At 42.8% G+C, this 24,792-nt stretch overlaps 1 protein-coding gene across 4 annotated transcripts; it reads right to left on the minus strand.

The window, feature by feature from the left end:
• Window positions 1-222: 222 nt before the first annotated feature.
• On the minus strand, window positions 223-24,757 carry nt5c2a (5'-nucleotidase, cytosolic IIa). Of its 4 annotated transcripts, none has more exons than XM_021609455.3 (20): window positions 24,479-24,648; window positions 20,752-20,870; window positions 20,065-20,103; window positions 15,976-16,049; window positions 14,484-14,601; window positions 14,068-14,163; window positions 13,842-13,933; window positions 13,315-13,372; window positions 13,130-13,223; window positions 12,443-12,496; window positions 12,236-12,319; window positions 12,106-12,147; window positions 11,862-11,969; window positions 11,678-11,744; window positions 9,630-9,800; window positions 9,459-9,510; window positions 4,310-4,370; window positions 3,996-4,172; window positions 3,568-3,800; window positions 223-3,279 (listed from the first exon to the last, which is right to left on the minus strand). In XM_021609455.3, exons 2-20 carry the CDS (start codon window positions 20,847-20,849, stop codon window positions 3,228-3,230), a joined length of 1,770 nt encoding a protein of 589 aa, XP_021465130.2. In that variant the 5' UTR covers window positions 20,850-20,870; window positions 24,479-24,648; the 3' UTR covers window positions 223-3,227. The 4 variants fall into 4 exon arrangements, with proteins under 4 accessions (XP_021465130.2, XP_090094660.1, XP_021465137.2 ...); XM_090238534.1 differs by lacking the exon at window positions 24,479-24,648 and adding an exon at window positions 21,985-22,007; XM_021609462.3 differs by lacking the exon at window positions 20,065-20,103 and having other exon boundaries at window positions 24,479-24,757.
• Between the last annotated feature and the right edge of the window lie 35 nt (window positions 24,758-24,792).

Genomic DNA, 24,792 nt, shown 5'->3' on the forward strand with positions numbered 1-24,792 from the left:
TTAAACTAGACATAAGAAATGTAAAGCAAAGTACAAATAAATGACCTGCTCATTTCTATGTCATATACCTCAATTGCAATCAATAACCCTAGAAATTGCTGTCACCTCAGCACCTGAATAGTCCACAGACTATCCCTGCTCTTTCTCAGATGTTTGTCTCCCCCTGTTGGTATGATATTGTAAGCCACTCAATGGAGTAAAAGGTTTGACATTACACAGTAATTCCAATCTATTGCGACGGCGCATTACATGTTTATTTAACATCAAAATGGATATTCCTCCAAGTAAAATTCTCAGAAACAAATTCCACACTTAAACAGCAACTGCAGAACATGCACAAAATGTTTTCAAGAAAATACATTTTCATAAATTGCTTTAAATCCATTGGCACAGTTTACTTTTGTAAGTCGTCTCACATTCCATAGTGAATTCAAAAAGCAGCTCCAAACTCAACAGATTCAGATCATGCACAAAAACTATAAATCTTACAAATTTGGAAAACATATTTAAAAAAAAATAACATGACATTCATTGGCACAGTTAGCGTTGCTTTTATACAGTAGGTAAATCCGCCACAAGGTAAAGGGACTTCTGAATTGAAACATTTGAGTTAATGGTAGTTTTCAAACTTCCAGTAGAGGGAGTCAATCCAGTTCCATACAGTAGGACAAGACTGTACAGTAACAGCAATTAAAACAAACAAACAGCCAATCATATGAGCACATAGCTTACGGGCATAGTAAGATCTTTGACCCACATTAGGGGGAGGGGTTAGAAATAAACGTGAGGGCAACTTGGACCAGTTTATGGGTCATGCTACGCACCATAATAAACCATAAACACTCATACATAACCGTACACCCAGAGACACTCGGTTAGCCTATACTATTGCAGAAATAAGAAAATGATTCTTGCAGTGCAGAATTTCACCTCTTACATAAAAAAATATTCATGCAGCTGAATACTTACAGTTGTTAAGCCTGTTTTCTGCGGAAGCGCAGATGCATTTCAATACCATGTTTTTCAGGCTTTCAACAAAATGCCTGCAATTTGATGAGTTTTAAGCATGTCTCTGGTTATATACTCCGGGAGCATGCTGTGAACTTAGGCAATGTCATTGAACTACAGCCATTTGAAATGCGCATAGAAGAGGCCTACAACATCAAAGCCCTTCAGAACACTTTTACAGTAAATAACACAAGCAGCTTTTACCAGGACTGTCTTCCCTTTCAAACATTATTCAAAAGACACACAAAAATATACTTATCTTGTATATACATTGTCTCACAAATCCAGACCAGACTAAGGCAATAACATTTTCATAGGGCTGATATACACAGTATTTCTTGATACAGAAATGGTCTGAATTAAAATGATAATACAGGGTATATTATTGCCATAATCTGTATAATGTGTAGGGCACTAAGTAGAGACAGTGACTCTGATTGGCTGAGCTATGGAATACAACTGAATTCTGGGAAATGTAGTCTATTAGTAAGTGGGGGATGGTAAAATTAGTAGGAGGAATCTGGTAACTAGAGCAGGTAACCAGATGCCAAAAGGAGAATTGCGGCTTCTGCCGCCTGCTCTGGATCTGCAGCTGCTGTGTAACGTCACGTAACGTGATACTTTTATTTGTCACATTCCTCAGACAGATGTGTACTGTACCACAGCAAAGAACAGGAAGGCCCACACACAGTTTATGCACCCAATTCAGCGCTTTTTTGGGAGCGTAAACAGGCCTTCCTGTTCTTCACAAGTATTCTTTATTAGCCCAGCACCTACGTTTTTTAAGAATGTGCGTATGATCACAAACTTTTATACTGTTCCACAGCAGCCATCACACGCTCTCTGTTTCCATAAAAATACTATTCTATAACAGTTCAGAGAAAAGCATTTCTATAACCACAAAGTCTGGTGCAAATAGGACTCCATACAAATTATACTATTGTTCCTTAGGTGGTTCAAACATTAAAGCGGCAATATGTAACTTTTTGGGCGACCCCAACCAAATTCACATAGAAATGTGAGTTATAGATCTGTCATTTCTTATTGAAAGCAAGTCTAAGAAGCGGTAGATCTGTTCTATGTGCCCTATTTCTATGTTTACCGTGCTGAAGTTTCGCTTGCGTCTTTTACTTGTGTTTTGTATACCAGCTTCAAACAGCTGAATATACTATTTTTGGTTATGGAAAATATATCTCACTGCGGTTTACATGGTACAATGATTCTATACACTAAACTTGCTTGTTTCGTCACATATACATTAGGCAAACTATTTGAATTTGAGCAACCAGGAAATGGCAGAGCGATTTCTGCATAGTGCATCTTTAACCAAGGGAACAGTTTCATTCAGGAAAACAAATTAAAAGGCACACCACTCACAGCTGGGGGACAGTAGCAGGGCAGCGTAAGTGCATTAGTCTGGAAAACCCGACCCTAGGCTTGGGCCTCGTTTCAATTATGGACTCTTTTGGCATAGAGGAACGACATCAATGCCTACGTCACAGCTTTATCAACTTGAATAAAATACAAAATAGTAGCTAGCAAGATGAAGATCATAGAGGTTATTTTTAAATGAGTGAATTTCACGTGGCCCGTTTGCAACCTTAACTAAAAGCACTGCAGAGTTTTTGCCTGCAAACCTTGGTTTTGAATCGTGACATTCCGGCATGTCTGCTGCGTGATTTGTTGGGAAAGCCCCAGATTTTTCCCTCCCTTATCGACATAGGCCGTGATGTAGCTCCTCTATGCCAGGGATTGGCAATTGGCGGGCCGCTCCCTTTTGAAGTCCTTTGGATCAATTTACCTCCCCGGCAAAATGTATAGAATTGCAGCAAACTTGCTTTAAAACTGCAACATTTTCTCTACGCCCCATGACAAAATGTGTAGAATTGCACAAAATGAACTCTTTGGTGTCAAGAGGGGGGCTGCAAAAATGTTTTGCTTGCAATGTGGTGGGAAAAGGGCTATGCACATGTGGATATGCAGACCTGCTAGCAACCTCGCCTCATGTGGCCCCCACACCAATCAAAGTGGCCCCCACACCAATCAATGTGGCCCATCCCTGCTCTATGCCAAAAGAGTCCACCATTGAAACCAGACCCTGGTCACTGTGTTGCCTAGGGTGGTGTTTTCAAGACTATGCGTGCACAGCTCAAGTATGTGATACTGACTGCATAATGATGCCAGGTCAGTGCAGGCATGCTAGGGGGGCCAAGTCACCATCAGTCTCTTAGGTGTGGTCCGAAGAGCTCCATCTGGAAACTTCTCTGGAAACTTCACCAAGCAAAAAGAACAAAACAAACAACATTTACATAGCCTGTGCTGAGAAATATATACAAACGGTACAACTAAAATCTGTGTAATCCTTAAACTAATCCTGACACTTACTGAGCCTCTCCAATCCCTTTGCTGGGGATATTCAGTTACCTAGCTAGCTACAGAACAATACGCGCTATACACCCTCCTGGAGTAGTAGGAATTTGCCACTAGACACTAAACTGATGGTAGATCTGTCCCTAAAGTAAAAGTCTACCCTTTGGTGAGCCTCCTCTCCCTGCTTACTCTTCCTCCTCTTCCTCTTCCTCATCATCATCCTCGTCGTGGCAGTGGGTGATCTCCTGGGGGGTCTGTGGGAACAGGTTTGGGGGCTGGATCTCACTTATGGAGCGGGTCAGCTGGTGCCTCTTACAGTCTAACTCCAACAGGTCCACGGAGTGGCGGTTACGCGTTGCCAGGGGCGACTCGGTATCGTTGATGTCCACGTGGGCGTGCTCAACCGTCGACTCATGGGGCATCTGGGAGAGAAGGGCACGAGGGAGGAAGTGTCATACAGATCCACACAGAGAACAAAAAGCAACCCATAGTAGTGCTGCTCTCAATGTATTGTCTTCATACAGACAAACAACGTTCCTGCATTTTGTCCTAACTTTTGTATCCAACGAGGGAATTTACATCCGGATGTCCTATGAGACAACATTAGCTGAGCTCACCAGTACGTGTGCTGCTCTGAACAGGTAGCTGAATGGGTAGTAGAGGAGGTTGATGAAGGACGCAGCGTACAGGTCAGCATAGCGCATCACCTGTGACGCAAACAGAGTCTGTCTGGAGCCACTGCGGAACAGACTGCCCATCATCCCATAGCACATGTCCATGTCATGGGTCACTTTCTGTGGCGGACAGGGTAAGAGAAGAAAGAAAGTTAGAAGATTTAGAGGTTGTGTGGACTGTATGCTATGTGTACGTTTGGGTATGCATATGTGTGTGATGCCAGTTTGCAGGGTGTACAGTAGGTGTGTGTGTGTACCTTGATCCTGCGCTGGAGGGAACTGATATCAGGTCTCTCGTTGCTGCTGCTGTCAAGATTTCTGTGGACAGAGAGACAGTTCTATTGCATTGGGCTTTGGTGGAGTCAAGCTACATTCATTTGTACTTGTCTCACCATTCTATGGTAGAATAGGAATGGCGCCGGAATGTATAGCGGCTGATTTACGAGTTCCTGACCAATTCTGCTATTTTGTGTGTTTTGTTGCGATTCTTTTTTTGTACATAATGTTTCCGCCATTTTTCAGGTCATAGGAAACAAGCTTCTGGCCACCACTAACCTTTATTCAACTGCACAGTATATACTGCTCACCCCCAGACCAGGCCCCGACACTCGGGAAAATAAAAAGACTGCGATATAGAGGCCGACGTGTGGGTACCCTGATGAAGCTACCGCGGCGAGTAAATAAAATCACTGGAGAAAAACCTGGATGAGCTCCGTTCAAAACTATCCTATCGGCTTCCCGAGTGGCGCAGTGGTCTAAGGCACTGCATCGCAGTTGCAAGCTGTGCCACTAGAGATCCTGGTTCGAGTCCAGGCTCTGTCGCAGCCGGGAGACTCATGGGGCGGCGCACAATTGTCCCAGCGTCGTCCGGGTTAGGGGAGGGTTTGGCTGGCAGTGATGTTCTTGTCCCATCACGCTCTAGCGACTCACTAACACGGTCGCCAGGTGTACGGTGTTTCCTCCGACATCTTGGTGGGGCTGGCTTCCGAGTTAAGTGGGCATTGTGTCAAGAAGCAGTGCGGCTTGGTTGGTTTGTGTTTCGGGGACGCATGGCTCTCGACCTTCGTCTCTCCCGAATTCGTACGGGAGTTGCAGCGATGAGACAAGATTGGATACCACGAAATTGGGGAGAAAAAAGGGGTAGAAGCAAAAAAAACAACATTTTTTTAAAACTATCCCATCAACGGGACCTGAATAACTGTTTATCTTTGTTATAAACAGCTGGTGTGCAATCTCTAATATTGAAGGCTTGTGGTTGTGCTTGCCTGAGTTAGAATATTTCATGATAAGCTGTAGACCATACTACTTACCAAAACAGTTGATCTATATTTTTCGTAGCTGTCTATTTACCACCACAAACTGATGCTGGCACTAAGACCACACTCAACGAGCTGTATAGGGCCATAAGCAAACAAGAAAATGCTCATCCAGAGGCAGCGCTCCTAGTGGAAGGTGATTTTTATGCAGGAAAAATGAAATCAGTCATACCTCATTTCTACCAGCATGTCATCTGTGCAACTAGAGGTGAAAGAACTTTGCTCCACACACAGAGATACATACAAAGCTCTCCCTCGCCCTCCATTTGGCAAATCAGACCATAACTCTATCCTCCTGATACATGCTTACAAGCAAAAACTCAAAACAGGAGATACAGTGCCAGCAATCAATACAGAAGTGGTCAAATGAAGCGGATGCTAAGCTACAGAACTGTTTCACTAACACAAACTGGAATATGTTCTGGGACTCATCCGACGGCATTGAGGAGTTAGCACATCAGTCACCGGCTTCATTAATAAGTGCATCGACGACGACATCCCCACAGTGACCGTACGTACATATCCCAACCAGAAGCCATAGGTCACAGGCAACATCAGCACTGAGCTAAAGACTAGAGCTGCCTCTTTCAAGGCCCCGGACGCTGATAAGAAATCCTGCTACGCCCTCAGACGAACCATCAAACATGCAAAGCATCAATACAGGACTAAGATCAAATCCCTTACACTGGCGCTGACACTCATCGGATGTGGCAGGGCTTGTAAACTATCACGGATTACAAAGGGAAACCCAGCCGCAAGCTGCCTAATGAAGCGAGCCTACCAGGCAAGCAAAATTCCTTCTATACTCGCTTCGAGGCAAGCAACACTGAACCAATCATGAAAGCACAAGCTGTTCCGGACAACTGTGTAATCAGCTCTCCTTATCCAATATGAGTAAGACCTTTAACCCGTAAGGATTATTTGGCTATTTGATTTTAAACTTTAAGACCCCTTGAAGTATCAAAAATAAAAATACAAATATTATTTGGCCTTACTGTTATTAGCCCATACAAACGCATTGAATAACAGAGTCCCCTCCCAAACAATCTAAAGGAAGTTTGTCCTTTTCCTCATTTTGCTACGTTAAACAGTCTCCATCCAGAGTCTCATCTTTCCATAGAGGGGTTATATTAGCTTTCCGAACGCTACAGACGGTCTGACATACACCGCTCTATTTCTGTCACCTTTTACCGCAAATGTGTAAGTGTTACATAGGCGGTTGCGGTGGATTGAGACGCATCCAATGCAAAAAAACAAAAACAAACAGAAAGCTCTAGTTTTAACTGACATATTTTTATAGGGATTTTTGTATTATGCTAAGTAGTTTTTTGCAGAGGCGCGCACATCGACCTTAGGGGTTAAACAGGTTAACATTCACAAGGCTGCAGGGCCAGACGGATTACCAGGACGCGTACTCAGAGCATGCGCTGACCTCTCCCTGACGCAGTCTGTAATAGAGGTCGACCGATTATGATTTTTCAACGCCGATACTGATACCGATTATTGGAGGACCAAAAAAAGCCGATACCGATTAATCGGCCGTTTTGTTTTTTCAAATTTGTAATAATGACAATTACATCAATACTGAATGTACACTTATTTTAACTTAATATAATACATCAATAAAATCAATTTAGCCTCAAATAAATAATGAAACATGTTCAATTTGGTTTAAATAATGCAAAAACAAAGTAAAAGTGCAATATGTGCCATGTAAGAAAGCTAACGTTTAAGTTCCTTGCTCAGAACATGAGAACATATGAAAGCTTCCTTTTAACATGAGTCTTCAATATTCCCAGGTAAGAAGTTTTAGGTTGTAGTTATTATAGGAATTATAGGACTATTTCCCCCTATACCATTTGTATTTCATTAACCTTTGACTATTGGATGTTGTTATAGGCATTTTAGTATTGACCGCGTAACAGTATAGCTTCCGTCCCTCTCCTCGCTCCTCCCTGATTATGATTGATTGATTGTTTTTTATAAGATAAGTTTAATGCTAGCTAGCAACTTACCTTGGCTTACTTAATTTGCGTAACAGGCAGTCTCCTTGTGGAGAGCAACGAGAGGCAGGTGGTTATAGCGTTGGACTAGTTAACTGTAACTGTCGCTCTGCCCCTGAACGAGGCAGTTAACCCACCGTTCCTAGGCCGTCATTGAAAATAAGAAAGTGTTCTTAACTGACTTGTCTAGTTAAATAAAGATTAAATAAAGGTGTAAAAAAATATATTTAAAAAATAATATATTTTTTAAAAAATCGGCCAAATCGGTGTCCAAAAATACTGATTTCCGATTGTTATGTAAACTTGAAATCGGCCCTAATTAATCGGCCATTCCGATTAATCGGTCAACCTCTAGTCTGTAATACCTACATGTTTCAAGAAGACCACCATAGCCTCTGTGCCTAAGAACCTCAAGGTAACCTGCCTAAATGACTATCGCCCCGTAGCACTCACATCTGTAGCCATGAAATGCTTTGAAATGCTGGTCATGGCTCACATCAACACTATGATCGCAGACACCCTGGACCCACTCTAATTTGCCTACCGCCCCAATTGATCCATAGATGGCACAATCTCAATTGCACTCCACAATGCCCTTTCCAACTTGTACAAAATGAACACCTACGTGAGAATTTTGTTAATTGACTACAACTCAGCGTTCAACACCATAGTGCCCTCCAAGCTCATCCACAAGCTAAGGATTTCTGGGACTGAACACCTCCCTCAGCAACTGGTTCCTGGACTTCCTGATGGGCCGCCCCCCAAGTGGGGAGGGTAGACAACAACACATCAGCCACACTGACCCTCAACACGGGGCCCCCTCAGGGGTGTGTTCTTAATCCCCTCCTGTACTCCCTGTTCTCCCACGACTGCCTGGCCGCGCACAACTCCAACACCATCATTAAGTTTGCAGATGACACAACAGTGATCACCGACAACAATGAGACGGCCTATAGGGAGGATGTAAGAGACCTGGCAGTGTGATGCCATGACAACCTCTCCCTCAACGTCAGCAGGACAAAAGGAGGTGATCGTGAACTACAGGAAAAGGAGAGCTGAGCACACCCCCATTCAAATTGAGGGGGCTGTAGTGGAGTGGTTGAGAGGTTCAAGTTTCTCAGTGTCTACATCCATAAGGATCTATCATGGTCCAAACACACCAACCCAGTCGTGAAGAGGGCACGACAACGCCTCTTCACCCTCAGTTGGCTGAAAATATTTAGCATGGGCCCTCAGATCCTCAGAAAGTTCTACAACTGCACTATTGAGAGCATCTTGACTGGCTGCATCACCGCTTGGTATGGCAACTGTGGCCATCCAAACGCAAGGCACTACAGAGGGTTGTGTGTACGGCCCAGTACATCACTGGAGCCGAGCTCCCTGCTGTCCAGGACGTCTATACCAGGCGATGTCAGAGGGAGGTCCTAAAAATTACCAGACTCCAGCCACCCAAGTCATAGTACCAATGCACCAAGTCTGGAACCAAAAGGACCCTGAACAGCTTAGGGAACAGCTTACATGAGTATTCAGACCCTTTGCTATGAGACTCGAAATTGAGCCAAAAAAACAGAAATATCTTCTTTACATGAGTATTCAGACCCTTTGCTATGAGACTCGAAATTAAGCCAACCAAACAGCGACCCAGACTATCTGCATTGACCCTAATTGCACTAACTTATTTTTGACTCATCTCATACGCTGTTACAGTTTACTATCCGTCACTTTTATTCACAGTTATATGTACATATCTACCTCAATTATCTCATACCACTCACTGCACATCGACTCAGTAGCCCTTTTATATAGCCAAGTTATCATTACTCATTGTGTATCTATTATTACGTGTTTTACTTTCCTTTATTTCTCTATTTTCTTTCTCTGCATTGTTGGGAAAGGCCCCGTAATTAAGCATTTCACTGTTAGTCCACACCTGTTGTTTACGAAGCATGTGACAAATAAATGTAATTTGATTTTGATAGAGCACATTCGGTCTATAAAACCATGCCTAATTTAGTTTGTCAACCTTGAGCCTAAGTTTTGGCCGGATGTGGTTCAGTTTGCTGTGTAGACGAGGCAGAGACACTCACTTATAGAGCTCTGCCAGGAAGATGTCTAGAGACTGGAGCTCCTCAAACAGAGCTGGAACACAGAAACACACACGTTTGTAAGAGATGCACAACAGTGCACAAAGACACACAAATATACCCAAATACTGTTGTCAAGCATCTGTATCTATGACATGGGTGTGTTAAGCTCACAGCTCTTGTCAGTCCACACGTGCAGCTCCTGAGCGAGTTCAGGGATCACCAAGAAGGTCCTCCATCCCTGGCGTTTTTTGGACTTGAGGATGTCCCCAAAGATGTGGTCCCCAATGTATACTATGTCCTTCCCTTTGGCCCCCAGCAGGTCACACACTATGTCAGAGGAACCTGTGAGGAGAGAGAAAACTGAAAACTAAGGCCTTGTTGGAATACTTTTGCATTGGACCGTTTCCTTCCTCTGAGTAATCACTAGAGGTTCAACTACCACACGATAGTGATAGGTGAAAAAGGTTAGTCATGTCATATCAGTGATTAGAATGCTTTTCCAAAGTATTCAGACAGGGCTGTTGATGTTTGGCTCCTTGTAAATTTCCTGGCCCCTAAAGGGTGTATCCTTACAGGCTACAAACAGACATGTACACTGTGGGAAATGAGACAGTATGGAAGCTCTACTTACATGTTTGTGTCAACAATAAATTTCTAATTTATGAACGATATTTGTATATACAGTGCATTCGGAAAGTATTCAGACCCCTTGACTTTTGACACAATTTAAAAAATGATCCTCATCAAACTACACGCAAACCCAGAATGACAAAGTGAAAACATTTAAAAAAAACAGAAATCTCTTATTTACATGAGTATTCAGACCCTTTGCTATAAGACTCAAAATCGAGCTCAGGAGCATCCTGTTTCCATTGATCATCCTTATGATGTTACTACAACTTGATTGGAGTCCATCTCTGGTAAATTAAATTGTACATGATTTGGAAAGGCACACACCTGTCTATATAAGGTCCCACAGTTGACAGTGCATGTCAGAGCAAAAACCAAGCCATGAGGTCAAAGGAATTGTCCTAGAGCTCCAAGACAGGATGGTGTCGAGAAACAGATCTGGGGAAGAGTACCAAAAATGTCGGCAGCATTGGATCTCCTCAAGAACATAGTGGCCTCCATCATTCTTAAATGGAAGAAGTTTGGAACCACCAAGACTCTTCCTAAAGCTGCCTGCCTGGCCAAACTGAGCAATCGGGGGAGAAGGGCCTTGGTCAGGGAGGTGACCAAGAACCCAATGGTCACTGACAGAACTCAGGAGTGCCTCTGTGGAGATGGGAGAACCTTCCAGAAGGACAACCATCTCTGCAGCAAAAGGGCCTTTATGGTAGAGTGGCCAGACGGAAGCTACTCCTCAAGAAAAGGCACATGCAAGCCGGCTTGGAGTTTGCCAAAAGGCACCGAAAGGACTCTCAGACCATTAGTAACAAGATTCTCTGGTCTGATGAAACCAAGATTGAACTCTTTGTCCTGAATGCCAAGCGTCATGTCTGGAGAAAACCTGGCACCATCCTTACGGTGAAGCATGGTGGTGGCAGCATCATGCTGTGGGGATGTTTTTCAGCGGCGGGTAATGCGAGACTAGTCAGGATCGAGGGAAAGATGATCGGAGCAAAGTACAGAGAGATCCTTGATGAAAACTTTGTCCGGAGTGCTTAGGACCTGGGGAGACGGTTTACCTTCCTACTGGACAACGACACTAAGCACACAGCCAAGACAACGCAGTAGTGGCTTCAGGACGTCTCTGAAAGTCCTTGAGTGGTCCAGCCAGAGCACAGACTTGAAACCGATCGAACATCTCTGGAGAGACCTGAAAATAGCTGTGCAGCGACGTTCCCCATCCAACCCGACAGAGCTTGAGAGGATCTGCAGAGAAGAATGGGAGAAACTCCCCAAATACAGGTGTGCCAAGCTTGTAGCCTCATACCCAAGAAGAATCGAGGCTCGTAATCGCTGCCAAAGGTGCTTCAACAAAGTACTGAGTAAACGGTCTCAATATTTATGTAAATGTGATAGTTTTTTTTAACTTCTAATACATTTGCAAAAATGTCTGCCATTATGGGGTATTGTGTGTAGATTGATGAGGGGGAAAAAAACAATTTAATCAATTTCAGAATAAGGCTGTAACGTAACAAAATGAGGAAAAAGCCAAGGGGTCTGAATACTTTCAGTATGCACTGTATAAATGATATGTGTCAGGAGTGCGTTACCTCCAGAGTACACGATGCCGTGCTGCAGCGGTCCTGTGTATGTGCCAATCTTCAGCCGGCCTGTGGTCTGCAACAGCAAGCACTCTGGTAAGGTCATCGTGGCCATGCCAACATGAACACACAAAAACGTGCACACACACTGCTAGACAGTTTAACACATACTCGAGCCCAAACACACACTCACTGTGTCGACCTGCCGTAGCACTGTCCCCTCTCCGAAGAACACGGGTTTGCGGGCATCTACTAAGATCAGGTCAAAGTAGGACTGCCAGGGCCGATGGGGCATTCCCACCTGCAGAACAAACATACACACTGAACCTCTGTTCCATTTCAGCAGCTTGCCGCCTCCCCTAAACCCCTCTTCTCTTAGAGTTCTTAGGTCTGAAAGGAAGCAACAAGAATCTAAACAAGACAATTCAGTCTCTTACCTTTGGACCATGGGGGAAGTCAAACAGGTATGTCATTATTTTCTGAAATGATAAACAGAGAGACGTTATACAATGAACATGTTCATTGATTGTGTATGGGGTTATGTACAGTGCAGTCGGTAGGCCTCACCTCTGTGTATTTGTAGTCACTGTTGGTGGCCAGGAACACCTTGGCCACTTCATTCATCCGACTCAGGAGTAGAGGGAGCTTCCCCTTTAATGAAGAAAAAATGTATTCAGCAAATTACATTTTAAGTGATACGTTTACAGGTGTTAAAAAAGACAAGGTCACTGAAAATGTGTCAGATGCAATTAAATGAATGTGAAGTTTACTTACATCCTTGACCACATACTTTTCCAGGTTTTCAACCGTTTTTTCTTTCAAAGATCCCTGATGAAAACAGGTGACAAAACATTTAGACAGTTAATAGAAGGAATAACAGATACAATAAGTATGTTTACATGCACCCAAATAACCCAATATTAAAAACAGATTATTGCAGTAGGCCAAGTATGGCAATAATCATGTACACACCTTACTCTGTTTATCTTAATCGAAGTAAGCATACGCCCATTAAAACACCTGGTTTTCTGAGCAATCTTTCCAATTATTAGCACATGTAAACCCCTTAAATCGGAGGTCCAGCAGTGTATTTTATCTGTGCATGTGGCAGCACCAGCAGTGCAAGCCTCCCTCTTATGCGCGAGAGAAGTATACATCTTATAAATAGTTTTCACATATACTTTATATGTCCGAACTCAGAATCAAATAAGCTTCCCAAAAATAACATGGTCGCTGTTAGTTTGAGTGCCAATTTTCTGCATTTCTCAAAGCCCCATTCGTGTCCATGGAAACAGGATTATTAGGGAAATCGTTCTTGCAAAGCATGTAAACGTTTTAATCAAACGATTATATTAATCTGACTATTCACAATAATGGTATTACTGTGTGCATATAACCATATTCAGTGAAAAATACTTTAATGGATTTAGAAGAGGAAGTGAGGGAGGGAGGTTGTTTTACCTTCAAGTGGACCCAGTCCACAGCATCACGGACATCCTGGAACATGCTCTTGTAGGACATGAAGAGGTCTCCATTCTTAAAGCCAGTCTCGCAGCTGGGACCACAATGGCTTGAATTAGAAATCCCAAACTATCTGATAATCATTCAAAATGATTCAGTTTTCAAAGGGAGAGCAGCACACTCACCTTGTGTATTTGGGGCAGTTGGTGAAGAAATCAACCAGACAAGCAAAGAGGTAGGTTTCTGAAGAGGGAGCAAGGTAAGGCCATTTGAAACAACAATGTGACATCAGCAAAAAGGACATTCCTCAGAAAATAAAAAAACAACACTAACTTATGGAACAACAACCAGGGGAGTATTTGAGCAGTACTCTGGAGCAGTAATGTGGACAGTATCAGCAAGACTGTGAACACAGTTCAGTGAATGTCACTCAGGCAGGGGTATTCAAAGTTGGGGTCAGTGGGGTCACCTAAATAGTTTTTGTTTTTTTAAACGTAAGAACAAAAAAATAAGAGCACAAACATTTTTGAGAAAGATTATTTGATTTTTTGATGTTGAGTAATTGTATTTATTGGTTTCTTTTCATTTAGAAAATGTTATGAATTTAAGGTTATTTGAAATTGACAGATTTTAAAGGTTGTGTCATTAGATTTTGAGTGGGGTCGCGAGAGATCCTTGCCCCCAAAAAATGGGGTGAAGACTGCTCTCTCACCTGGGAGGTTGAACAGTGTGTTCAGAATGTAGAAGCGGTCAGTGTCTCCACGCTGGATAAACTTGTTGGGGTACATCTCCCTGATCTCAGGCCTAAAGGAACAGAGTGTTTAAATGAGTATGATATGACTATACGGTGTGTGTATGTGCAATATGAGGGTACTTGGCATGAGCACATGGTAAATGTTTGGTGTGAGGGTGATATCATTACGAGCAGCAGAACTCACCCCCTCATGAAGTTGAAGCCGTGGGCACAGACCAGGATGTTGCCGTATGCGTCAACCTTGAGCAGATTCCCGTGCATTGTGTCAAACAACAGGCCTCTGGAACCAGAGAGTGGTAGGACAACTTATCAGAACCGTTTATATGTGTGTGAGATGGGAGCCATCATCTCTAAAAAGGCCTACTAACTGAGATGTGTAACTTTTAACCGGGGCCAGACTGAAAGGGAGTATTTTCCTCAAGACCCTAAGTTATTTTTAAATCATATATTTGTGAAATGAAATCAGTTCAAACCAAGTACTGTTAGAAAACAAATAAATAATTATAATTGACCAAATCAAAGACAACTCTATAATGGTATTCATAAGAATTCCGTCTGGCCTTACAAATAACCGATATGAACGTGTGATGTCAGACGGACCTGGTGGGGAAAGCGGGGTCATAGACAAAGTTGAGCAGCTCCTGTGGGTAACCGATGTGGACGAGACGTTCCACGGTCAGGTCAAATCCCAGCGACTCGTACTCAGGTGATTTATACACTGCAGTAAGCAAGGAGAGGGAAACAGCTACTGTAGTACAGGATGATATACTCACTGGGAGAGAGCTACAATGCGATCTCTCCGTGTTCATAGAGAGGGAGACAGATTTATGTGGCGAGACTGACAAAGCAAGATAGGGCCTACACACTGGAACATAGGGAGGGATTTACACGTGGCCTCTGTGGACAGTTGAAATGAATCTGGTATGGGTATGTTAAGTGAATAACGTGCACATCCAGAACACATGTAAGCACATGCACGACACACACGACCCACTAACTCACTAAGAGTGCTTCGACTGCACTGCAGATAGTGGCTATAGAAGCAAATGACCTGTAGCGGTTGGCATGTCAAAAACCCTTTAGTTCCTGGCGCTACTCCCACAGCGCTACCCCCCCTCCCCCAGGGGTTGTTTCTCCCCACTCACTGTGTGGAAACACAACCCCTTAGCAGCACTTGTTTATGGGACGGTGACTGGGCTCTATAAACAGGCGGATGTGAGCCGGCTTGGGTTACAGTTATCCTTCAGAGACCCAAAGGAGGGCAGTGGAGTGGGGTGGGGGGGGTTACTGGTTGAGAGGGTGACATATGCGTAAGGTACAAACAATGTCATCCAGGCTACACGTGTCACAAAAAGCAGAGCTGGCCCAATTGAGGTTCTAGGCTATATCGAGACCTCCTACATGCAAGGGAGTAAGCTGCTGTATCAACACAAGAATTTCACCGCACCTGCGACAACATCTGCAAATCTGTGTACGCAACCAATAAACTTTGATTTGAGCAGGCGACTGTACACATGGCATTCTAAACACACACACATTGTTAGTACACATAAAACACACACACACACACACACACACACACACACTGAGTACACAAAACATTAGGAACACCTGCAATTTCCATGAGGTAGACTGACCAGGTGAAAGCTATGATCCCTTATTGATGCCACATCAGTCAGTGTAGATGAAGGGGAGGAGAAAGGTTAGATAAGGGTTTTTAAGCCTTGAGACATAGATTGTGTGTGTACCATTTAGAGGGTGACAAAATATTTAATTGCCTGTGGTAGTAGGTGGTAGTAGGTCCCAGTTGCATGCGTTTAAAGTGTGTCAAGAACTGCAACACTGCTGGGTTTTTCACGCTCAACAGATTCCCACGTGTATCGAGAATGGTCCACCACCCAAAGGACATCCAGCCAACTTGACAACTGTGGAAAGCATTTGGGTCAACATGGGCCAGCATCCCCGTGGAACGCTTTCAACACCTTGTAGAGTCCATGCCCCAATGAATTGAGGCTGTTTTGATGGTAAAAGGGGGTGCAACTCAATATTAGGAAGATGTTCCTAATGTTTTGTACACTCAGTGTACACCTACCTGCCAGAGTGTAGTCCATATCAAAACCAAAGCACTTAATCTTCTCCATTGCCAAGCTTCTGTTCACAAAAACTCTGAAAAGGAAGTAGAGTATCTAGTCAGTCAGAGGTTCTGATGATGAACATATCCTAAAGAGGATACTTTGCATGAAAACAGATAATAGTAAAGGTCAGGGTCCTGAGTTCAACAGTACAGAAGTGGAGCAGAGCAGTAGCAACTCTAAATGTGTCCATACAAAATATGTATTCACAGTGAGGGTTACACAGATCTTTACAAAGTTGGAGGGAAAAAAATGGAGTCCAACTCAAAGGCCATATTTCATATACAGTATCGTGAAAAAGTATTTGCCCCTTTTCTGATTTTCTCAATTGTTGCATATTTTTTACACTCAATGTTATTCACACAGGGTGTTGCATAATGTTTATTAAATAAATTAAATATCATATTTTTGTGTTATTTGTACACTCAGGTTCCCTTTATCTACTATTAGGTTTTGGTCGAAGAGCTGATAACATTCGGTATCAGAAATATGCAAAAATAGAAAAAAATCAGCAAAGGGACAAACTTTTTCACGGCACTGTAGTAAGATTTTTTTACTTTTTACAATTTTTAGCATTGTTTACATGTAGGTTTATACATGAACAATAACTGGTGTTTGCTTGAAAATAATTTGAAGGAAATTAGCAGAAATCCACACAGAATGGAAGAACCACTGTACAAAAAGGTCCCGTAGTCTTGCATCACTGTTGTGTCAGTGTCAGCATTAACCCACTTCCTGAAAAGACTTGAGCTGTGTTCGAATACCCATACTAAAATACTGTATACTACTAGTTAATTTAGGTATACTGTAAACAAAATTGTATCTTTTCAGTTTAGCGTACTAGCGATTCGCCGGACTAACGGAAGTTGATGCTGTTGCTATGCAACTAGCTTGTTAGCATAACAAATGACTAGCTAGACATTTTTACGATTTTGGGTGTGTTCGGAAATTCAGTCTGTAGAGTTCCAGAGTGTGCTCCAGAGCGTTGTCAGATTGTCACTTCGTAAATTCAGAGCGTTTTGCCCTAGGAGCGCATCACTGGACGCTCTGGCCGAGGAGTAGGGTTGAGCCGAGCGTTCTGACCTCACAACGGCAGTCAATCACCCAAGCTAACTGGCTAACATTAGCTATCTTGCTAGCTAAACTCAGCTAAAAAGAAACGTCCCTTTTCCAGAAACCTGTCTTTCAAAGATAATTCGTAAAAACCTAAATAACTTCACAGATCTTCACTGTAAGTGGTTTGAAACATGCTTGTTCAATGAACCATAAACAATTAATGAACATGCACCTGTGGAAAGGTCATTAAGACACTAACAGCTTACAGATGGTAGGCAATTAAGGTCACAGTTATGAAAACTTAGGTCTCTTTAGTGTCCTATCTACTGACTCTGAAAAACACCAAAATAAATATGACCAGGGTCCCTGCTCATCTGCGTGAATGTGCCTAAGGCATGCTGCAAGGAGGCATGAGGACTGCAGATGTGGCCTGGGCAATAAATTGCAATGTCCATACTATGAGACGCCTAAGACAGCACTACAGGGAGACAGGACGGACAACTGATCATCCTAGCAGTGGCAGATCACGTCTAACAACACCTACACATGATTGGTACATCCTAACATCACACCTGCGGAACAGGTACAGGATGGCAGCAACAACTTCCTGAGTTACTCCAGGAATGCACAATCCCTCCATAAGTGCTCAGACTGTCAGTAATAGGCTGAGAGAGGCTGGACTGAGGGCTTGTAGGCCTGTTGTAAGGCAGGTCCTCACCAGACAACACCGGCAACAACGTTGCCTATGGGCACAAACCCATCATTGCTGGACCAAACAGGACTGGCAAAAAGTGCTCTTCACTGACGAGTCGCGGTTTTGTCTCACCAGGGGTGATGGTCGGATTCGCGTTTATCGTTGAAGGAATGAGCGTTACACCGAGGCCTGTACTCTGGAGCGGGAGTGATTTGAAGGTGGAGGGTCCGTCATGGTCTGGAGCGGTGTATCACAGCATCATCGGACTGAGCTTGTTGTCATTGCAGGCAATCTCAACGCTGTACGTTACAGGGAAGAAATCCTCCTCCCTCATGTGGTACCCTTCCTGCAGGCTCATCCTTACTTTTACTTTTGTATCCGCTCTCGTCGGACATCGGCAGCATATTTTCCGCCATTTTCTTGAAATATGAAAACATTGTGAATCCTCGCCCATTTTCTGAAGAATTGCATTATGGGCCCTAAAAGCACAGAAATAGTGCCCACTGCTTGTATACCTCGTATTTTGGCGAATTCAGTATGACATCCGGGAACTTTTGGCATACTAACTATATCCGTGCTATGACCAATAAGCATACTACATACTCAATTGACGTCACAAATAGTAGAGTTAGTATGAGTTTTCGAACACAGCTTTGGTTTGTTGGGAGACTAGCCTAATGTCAAGATTGAAAGAAACAACCAAGTATCACTCAAACTCAAAAAGAAATCACTACATCAATGGCATGCAAATCCGTTTCTACATTTGTTACGTTGTCTGCTACACACATCTGAACTTCAAACTTCATTAAGCCTTCCTCAGATTTCCCCTGAAACCTGGCATCATTGCATTGAATTATAGGTCCACAAATGTGCTTACACACTGCTATGTTGAGTAAATTCCGTTATAACATAAGCAATCCACGATACAATGAGGTATCAGGTAATCCTCTTTTCCAGTGAAAGTGAATTAGGCAAGTGCTTTGTCTGCTGCTGGTGCCCATGGGCATACTGAAAGGCCTTGGCAACCACTCCAGAGTCTGTGCAGTCAACTCTTGCCTGACATCTATTCCAAAAAAAGCAACAGAGGAAGAAGGAATCATTTCACAGCACTATGGCTAATTTTGATTCAAAAGAGAACAGAAGGTAGCACACCAACCAGAGGACACAGTGGCTCCAATATCTAGGCCTCCACTAGCACATCACTTAGAATGGAGCAATGTGTTAGACATGCATTTTAAGTGCTGGGCTAGTGTGAATATTGCAACAAAGCAACACATTGAAGTTCACTGGCCTTTTTGATGCCATTTAAGAGGCACTTTCGGCTCGTCTTGTATTTATTCGGACACTAGGTATATTCACTATGAGAAGCCTACATCGTACGGACCAACAGGAAACACCTGTAGTGAAGTTCACATTTCAGACACAATGAAAATGTGAAAACGATTTTAAAACAAAAGAAGCTTGAAAATGCACCAAGGAAAATTATGCAGATGATCAGTTGAATATATCTAATAGGAAGCAAAGTAGGCAATAACATTCTAGATACTCCCTCTGCTCCAACAAAGCCATACTGTTCCTGGCAAATTCCATTGTAACAGAATTTCACTCACTCAGATTTTTCACTTTAAAATGTATACCAAACAAAAACCATTGCTTTCAAAGTTTAACAAACCATAGAACTCTATGCACAAGGACTACTTTAAACAAGTTCTAGAGAAAATTTTACAAAAACACATTTAGAGGAAGACCTATGCAGTAACAGAATAAAACTGAGGGAGATTTTACTGTAATTCTGTTACCAAACTTTTCATCTTTAAAATGTTTTTTTTTTACTGTGTAAATTGTTCAAAGTAGTCATTGTGCATAGAGTTTAATGGTTTTTAAACTTTGAAAATCAATGGTTTTTGTTTGGTATACATTTTAAAGTGAAAAATCGTAGTCTCAGCGTAATTCCTTTTTATTGTGGAATTGCCCTCCTCCAACACTATTCTGGCCTGAAGTTTCTATTCAGATGTTATGGGATAAGACTTCAGACTGATGGCGATGGGGAGGTGGCATTAGGAGCGGGTGAGGGGTGATGCAGTAAGAGAGGGGGAATGAAGGGCAGACTGAGGGGGAAGAGAGATCACACAGAGAACTCATGACCACCTACTACCACCCACCCTCAGAGACCTACCCAGCACACAGAGGGCTAGTGTCAGTATGAACATGGGATACATGGAGTTTGAATGGAAAATAAATACACATGTACAAAAGGGTCATTCAGTCAGTATTGAGGTTCAACAAAAGTTTGGCGTACCTCATTGCAGGATGGTATTGGGCCAGTTCCCTTGGAAAGCTTTGTAATAGAGAATACATGTGCGATAGCATTACCACTGAATGTGAATGTGCCATAGCCTGCGCTCCAGTGATGCACACCACATAAATCAGGTGGTTCTTACACTGCTTTTAGACTTGTTGCATTGACAGTGCCCCTGTTTTCTTATTTGGAAAGGGTATGTAGATTTTCAACCACAGAATGAGGAAGGAAGACACTACACCATGACAACACCACCAGACTTTTTACCCGGAAATGGTTGCCGGCCACACGATATCGACACCCAAAAGACCTTTCTTACATGTTTATTACACTACATAGTTATACATCAATTTATTAAACATTAAATATATGGAATCGGGAGTATGTGTGTTTCACACACCTTCGATAACATATGAAAACTATGAAGATAAATTAGCCTACATTGCACATAAGCAATAATAAAAGGAGCAATGATATATCCATGTAGCCTGGTCCCAGATCTGTTTGTGCTATCACGCCTACCCCTTGTCACTCATTGTCATGTTTGGCGTGACAATGAGTGAGAAGGAGTTGGCAAGAGAGCAGAAACAGACTAGCACTCAGGCTAATCGCCATGACCTTAACCTGACGGAATCTTGCTCTCAAAGCATACATTTCTGTGACACGTTATGCATCTTTATTCTGTACCTGTGGTAGGCCTCACGCCGATACTTCTTCATGGCCAAGCCGTCCATGTTGGCTGGGAGGTCTGCAAAGTTCTGTAAGCGGTCGCTCCATGACGTCATCTTGAACCGTTTGAATTATTTCTGTGAATCAATGTGAAAAAGCTTTAAGGACCGGTATGTTGTCACTGGAACTATGGCAGCAGTAAAATGGTGTAGCCCTCTTGTCTAGGTTGAAGGGACCTCAATTAAGCTCCTCCCATGCTGAGAAGTATTTCAAGAGTTTGAGGCTGAACTCAATCATTTAAAAAATGATACTTATTATTGACTGTGACTGGGGATTTTTTTTTTTATAACATGGCCTTCAGGGAAATCATAGCCTTCTGTAAATCACGAGGCAGGCTTTTTTGTACTCTGAGCCTTGGAGTAGACTAGTTTCTAACAATAATAAGGCTCACTACAGTGGAATCGCAGTTAATCCCTCTGTGCAAGTCTAAACACAGACATCCTCATATAAGGGCAGCTGAACATAATGCAAGAACATGCAGCAAGCTCCTTCAACAAGGTTCATCAACAAAGTGTACAAACTTCCGAGAACAGCTATGGAACGAACTACTGGTGTACGACCACAGTAGCCTAGTTGGAAAGATAATGGAATCTGGGTCATCCAATGTTATAATCGAATGATCAGCTGACAAAACGAGAAGCATGCAGCTGCACCTGGTGCGCACTGAAAGTGAACCTATCAGTGAATCTCAAAGTGCATGCGTCTCAGATGGTATGTGCACAGCTGCACTAATGCCTTGGACCAGAGCTTTAATCTGTCACTAACTCTGGACCAGGGCCTTGTTTTCCGATAACAATGGAATTTAGGCTTATGAGTTTTAACCATGCATCTTTCCTACCACGGCCGAAGCTATAACATGTTTCCCAAAACACCACGCAGAGAGAACGTTTGCTAATGCTTCGAACACACCGACTGTGTCATTGTACACAATAGTAGGTAGCATCATCTGGATATGTATCCGGGTGGCAGGTAGCATAGTGGTTGAGCCAGTTACTGAAAGGTTGCTAGATCGAATCCCCGAGCTGACAAGGTAAAAATATGTTCTTCTGCTCCCCTAAACAAGACAGTTAACCCACTGTTCCCCGGTAGGCCATCATTGTAAATAGGAAATTGCTCTTAACTGACTTGCCTAGTTAAATGAAGTTAAATACAAAAAAAGTGTGATGCATGCAACAAAAGTTCAACATTCACCTTCTGCTACCATTTCTGTCAAGCCATCAACACATAATTTCGATAAATCCAACATAGGCACCACACTGTAACTGCCTCTGCAATGCAAACACAGTGTTTCATTGGAAATTCATGTCATTCTGGTGTACCAAAATGCAATGACACTATCGGTATGATCGATGTGTAAGTGTGCCTTTAAGGCATGTATGTGTAACAATGGTTTTGGGAAACAGCTCGGAGATGTTTTATTTTATTTCACCTTTATTTAACCAAGTAGGCAAGTTGAGAACAAGTTCTCATTTACAATTGCGACCTGGCCAAGATAAAGCAAAGCAGTTCGACACATACAACGACACAGAATTACACATGGAGTAAAACAAACATACAGTCAATAATACAGTATAAACAAGTATATATACGATGTGAGCAAATGAGGTGAGATAAGGGAGGTAAAGGCAAAAAAAAGGCCATGGTTGCAAAGCAAATACAATATAGCAAGTAAAACACCGGAATGGTAGGTTTGCAGTGGAAGAAGGTGCAAAGGAGCAAAATAAATAATAAAATACAGTAGGGAAAGAGGTAGTTGTTTAGGCTAAATTATAGGTGGGCTATGTACAGGTGCAGTAATCTGTGAGTTGCTCTGACAGTTGGTGCTTAAAGCTAGTGAGGGAGATAAGTGTTTCCAGTTTCAGAGATTTTTGTAGTTCGTTCCAGTCATTGGCAGCAGAGAACTGGAAGGAGAGGCGGCCAAAGAAAGAATTGGTTTTAACGATGCTCAAACAAAGGTTCTAATGATGAATGAACGTAAACGCGGGGCACAGGGCCAAACACACCGACAGCGCCATTGCATTGTGGTACACCAGAATTACATTCATTTCCAATGAAACGCTGTGTTTGCCTTGCAGCATTGCGTTGCAGAGGCAGTTGCAGTGCGTTCGTATGCGTCAAACTGTATGCATAGACGGTTTGACAGAAATGGTAGTAGAAGGTGAATGTTGAATTTTTGTTGCATACATATCCAAATGATGCTGCGTACTATTTACTATTTTTCACAAAAGACGCTTAATAGTACGCAGCATCGCAATGCTGCAAGGCAAACGCAGCGTTTCATTGGAAATGAATATAATTCTGGTGTACCAAAACGCAATTACTGTCGGTGTGTTCGAAGCGTTAGAGCGCAACATAGGCTACCATTTTAGCCACAATCGTAGTGGTCGAAGTTGGCAGAGTTCGCTAAATTATTATTTATGGATAATGTTAATGACTTACTTGTAAATGTTCTGTAATAAATTACTAAAACAACTTTAACTGTCACCTTGCTTAATTTGCTACACTAGCTAGCTATGTACCTACTTCCCTCTCCGTAACGTTAACAGAACTGCGGGAAAGTAGTAACGTAACTCCGCAGGCGAGGGTGAAGCGGGAAAGTAGTAACGTTACTCGGCAGGCGAGGGTGAAGGACACTGTCCCGGTGTTGTGAAACACCGACTTGCCACTCTCCCACTGAGTAGACTGTGTCCCGGTGACATCCAGATGGTTACCAATATTATTTACCAAAGTTATTTCTCATGAAGGCTGATATCCTACTTGGGAGGAGAACATGTGGCCATGTTAACTACTGCCGGCAACAACGTGATACAGCTGCGGAGTGGGAAGCATCTCAATACCACACACGTGGTCCTCCGCACCAGCTAGTCGTCAAGCTTCCTGAAGACTAACGTTAACCAATTGGCGACCAATATTACAGGTTATTGCTCGCTCGCCCTTTAAAATAAACAAAACTAACTCGAGCCCAGTATTTAATATATGTTTGTGTGTGAAGCCTTAGACAACTTTCCACATTGGGCGGACAATTTGTTTTTCTAATTCGGAAAATAAAATGTCACCACCTGTGTTGTTGGTGGCGTGGAGCTCACGCAGCATCCGGCCCTCAGCTTGCATGTCTCACAGCGTCTGAGGTGTGATCTTCAATCAGACTCTACTCGATAAAACAAGCAGATCTGCAACAGCTAGCTAGCTAAGTTGCTAGCTAATGGATAGAGGGACATAGGGAGGAGCTTTCTAGGGCTAGCTAGCTACCCGTGTAGCTAGCCTGTTCAGAGTCCGACTCAGTCCCAGATCTTTTTGTTCAATCATGACAACTTCTTGTCACATGAGAACAGTCACTCTTTCTAGCGCTAGCTAACAGGCAACAATAGCAAGTCAGCTAAAGTTTGCTAGGTAGAGATATTTTGACAGCTAGCGGAACATGACTTTATTTGCTTCGTCCAGCAACGAACCATTGTTCATTAATATCTCGTAGCGGGACAAAGCAAGACTTTCTGTCCCCCCCATCAACTACGACAGCTGCTAGCTAAGCTAAAAGCAAGCAAGTCAGCTTAGTGCAGCCGGCTCTTTTAGTCCACACTCGAGAAAATAATCAATACATATTTGCATGTCGTGTATGCTTCGTTTATATACCACTTTGTTAGGCTACTATTTATGCTAGAATCACAGGATGAGACAAGCTACTCACCAGTCTTGTTGCAATATTGAGTGGGTAGATAATGATTCACAGAGCATGCGCAAAGCCTGGTTCAGAATATGTAGATAGAAATGTAATACATAGAATGAACAGTCCATATACAGATGTTATAATAATAGGCCTACTGGAACATTCTTATTTGTAGGCGTCATTGAAGGTCTATCTGACCTCTCCCCATTCAGATCAGAGTTTACAGATCAACTTGATGCCAATGACAGGATCTCACGGTTGCATAAGATATGAGCAGTCTGTGCAAAAGAGGGAAAGTGGGCAGACTGTGCGTAAAAACACTGCTATTAGGCTGC

Source organism: Oncorhynchus mykiss, chromosome 1 (assembly GCF_057628025.1).
Source record: "Oncorhynchus mykiss isolate SJ-2025 chromosome 1, ASM5762802v1, whole genome shotgun sequence".
Taxonomy (NCBI): domain Eukaryota; kingdom Metazoa; phylum Chordata; class Actinopteri; order Salmoniformes; family Salmonidae; genus Oncorhynchus; species Oncorhynchus mykiss.

Bases quoted from the DNA above. Each gene is read 5' to 3' on its own strand.
- nt5c2a (XM_021609455.3), bottom strand. From the start codon at position 20,849: ATGACGTCATGGAGCGACCGCTTACAGAACTTTGCAGACCTCCCAGCC. The intron at 13,224-13,314 runs GTGAGTGTGCTG...TTGTGGTCCCAG, and splicing joins AACTGCCCCAAATACACAAG to CTGCGAGACTGGCTTTAAGA. The intron at 11,745-11,861 runs GTGAGTGTGTGT...TTGCTGTTGCAG, and splicing joins TGCTACGGCAGGTCGACACA to ACCACAGGCCGGCTGAAGAT.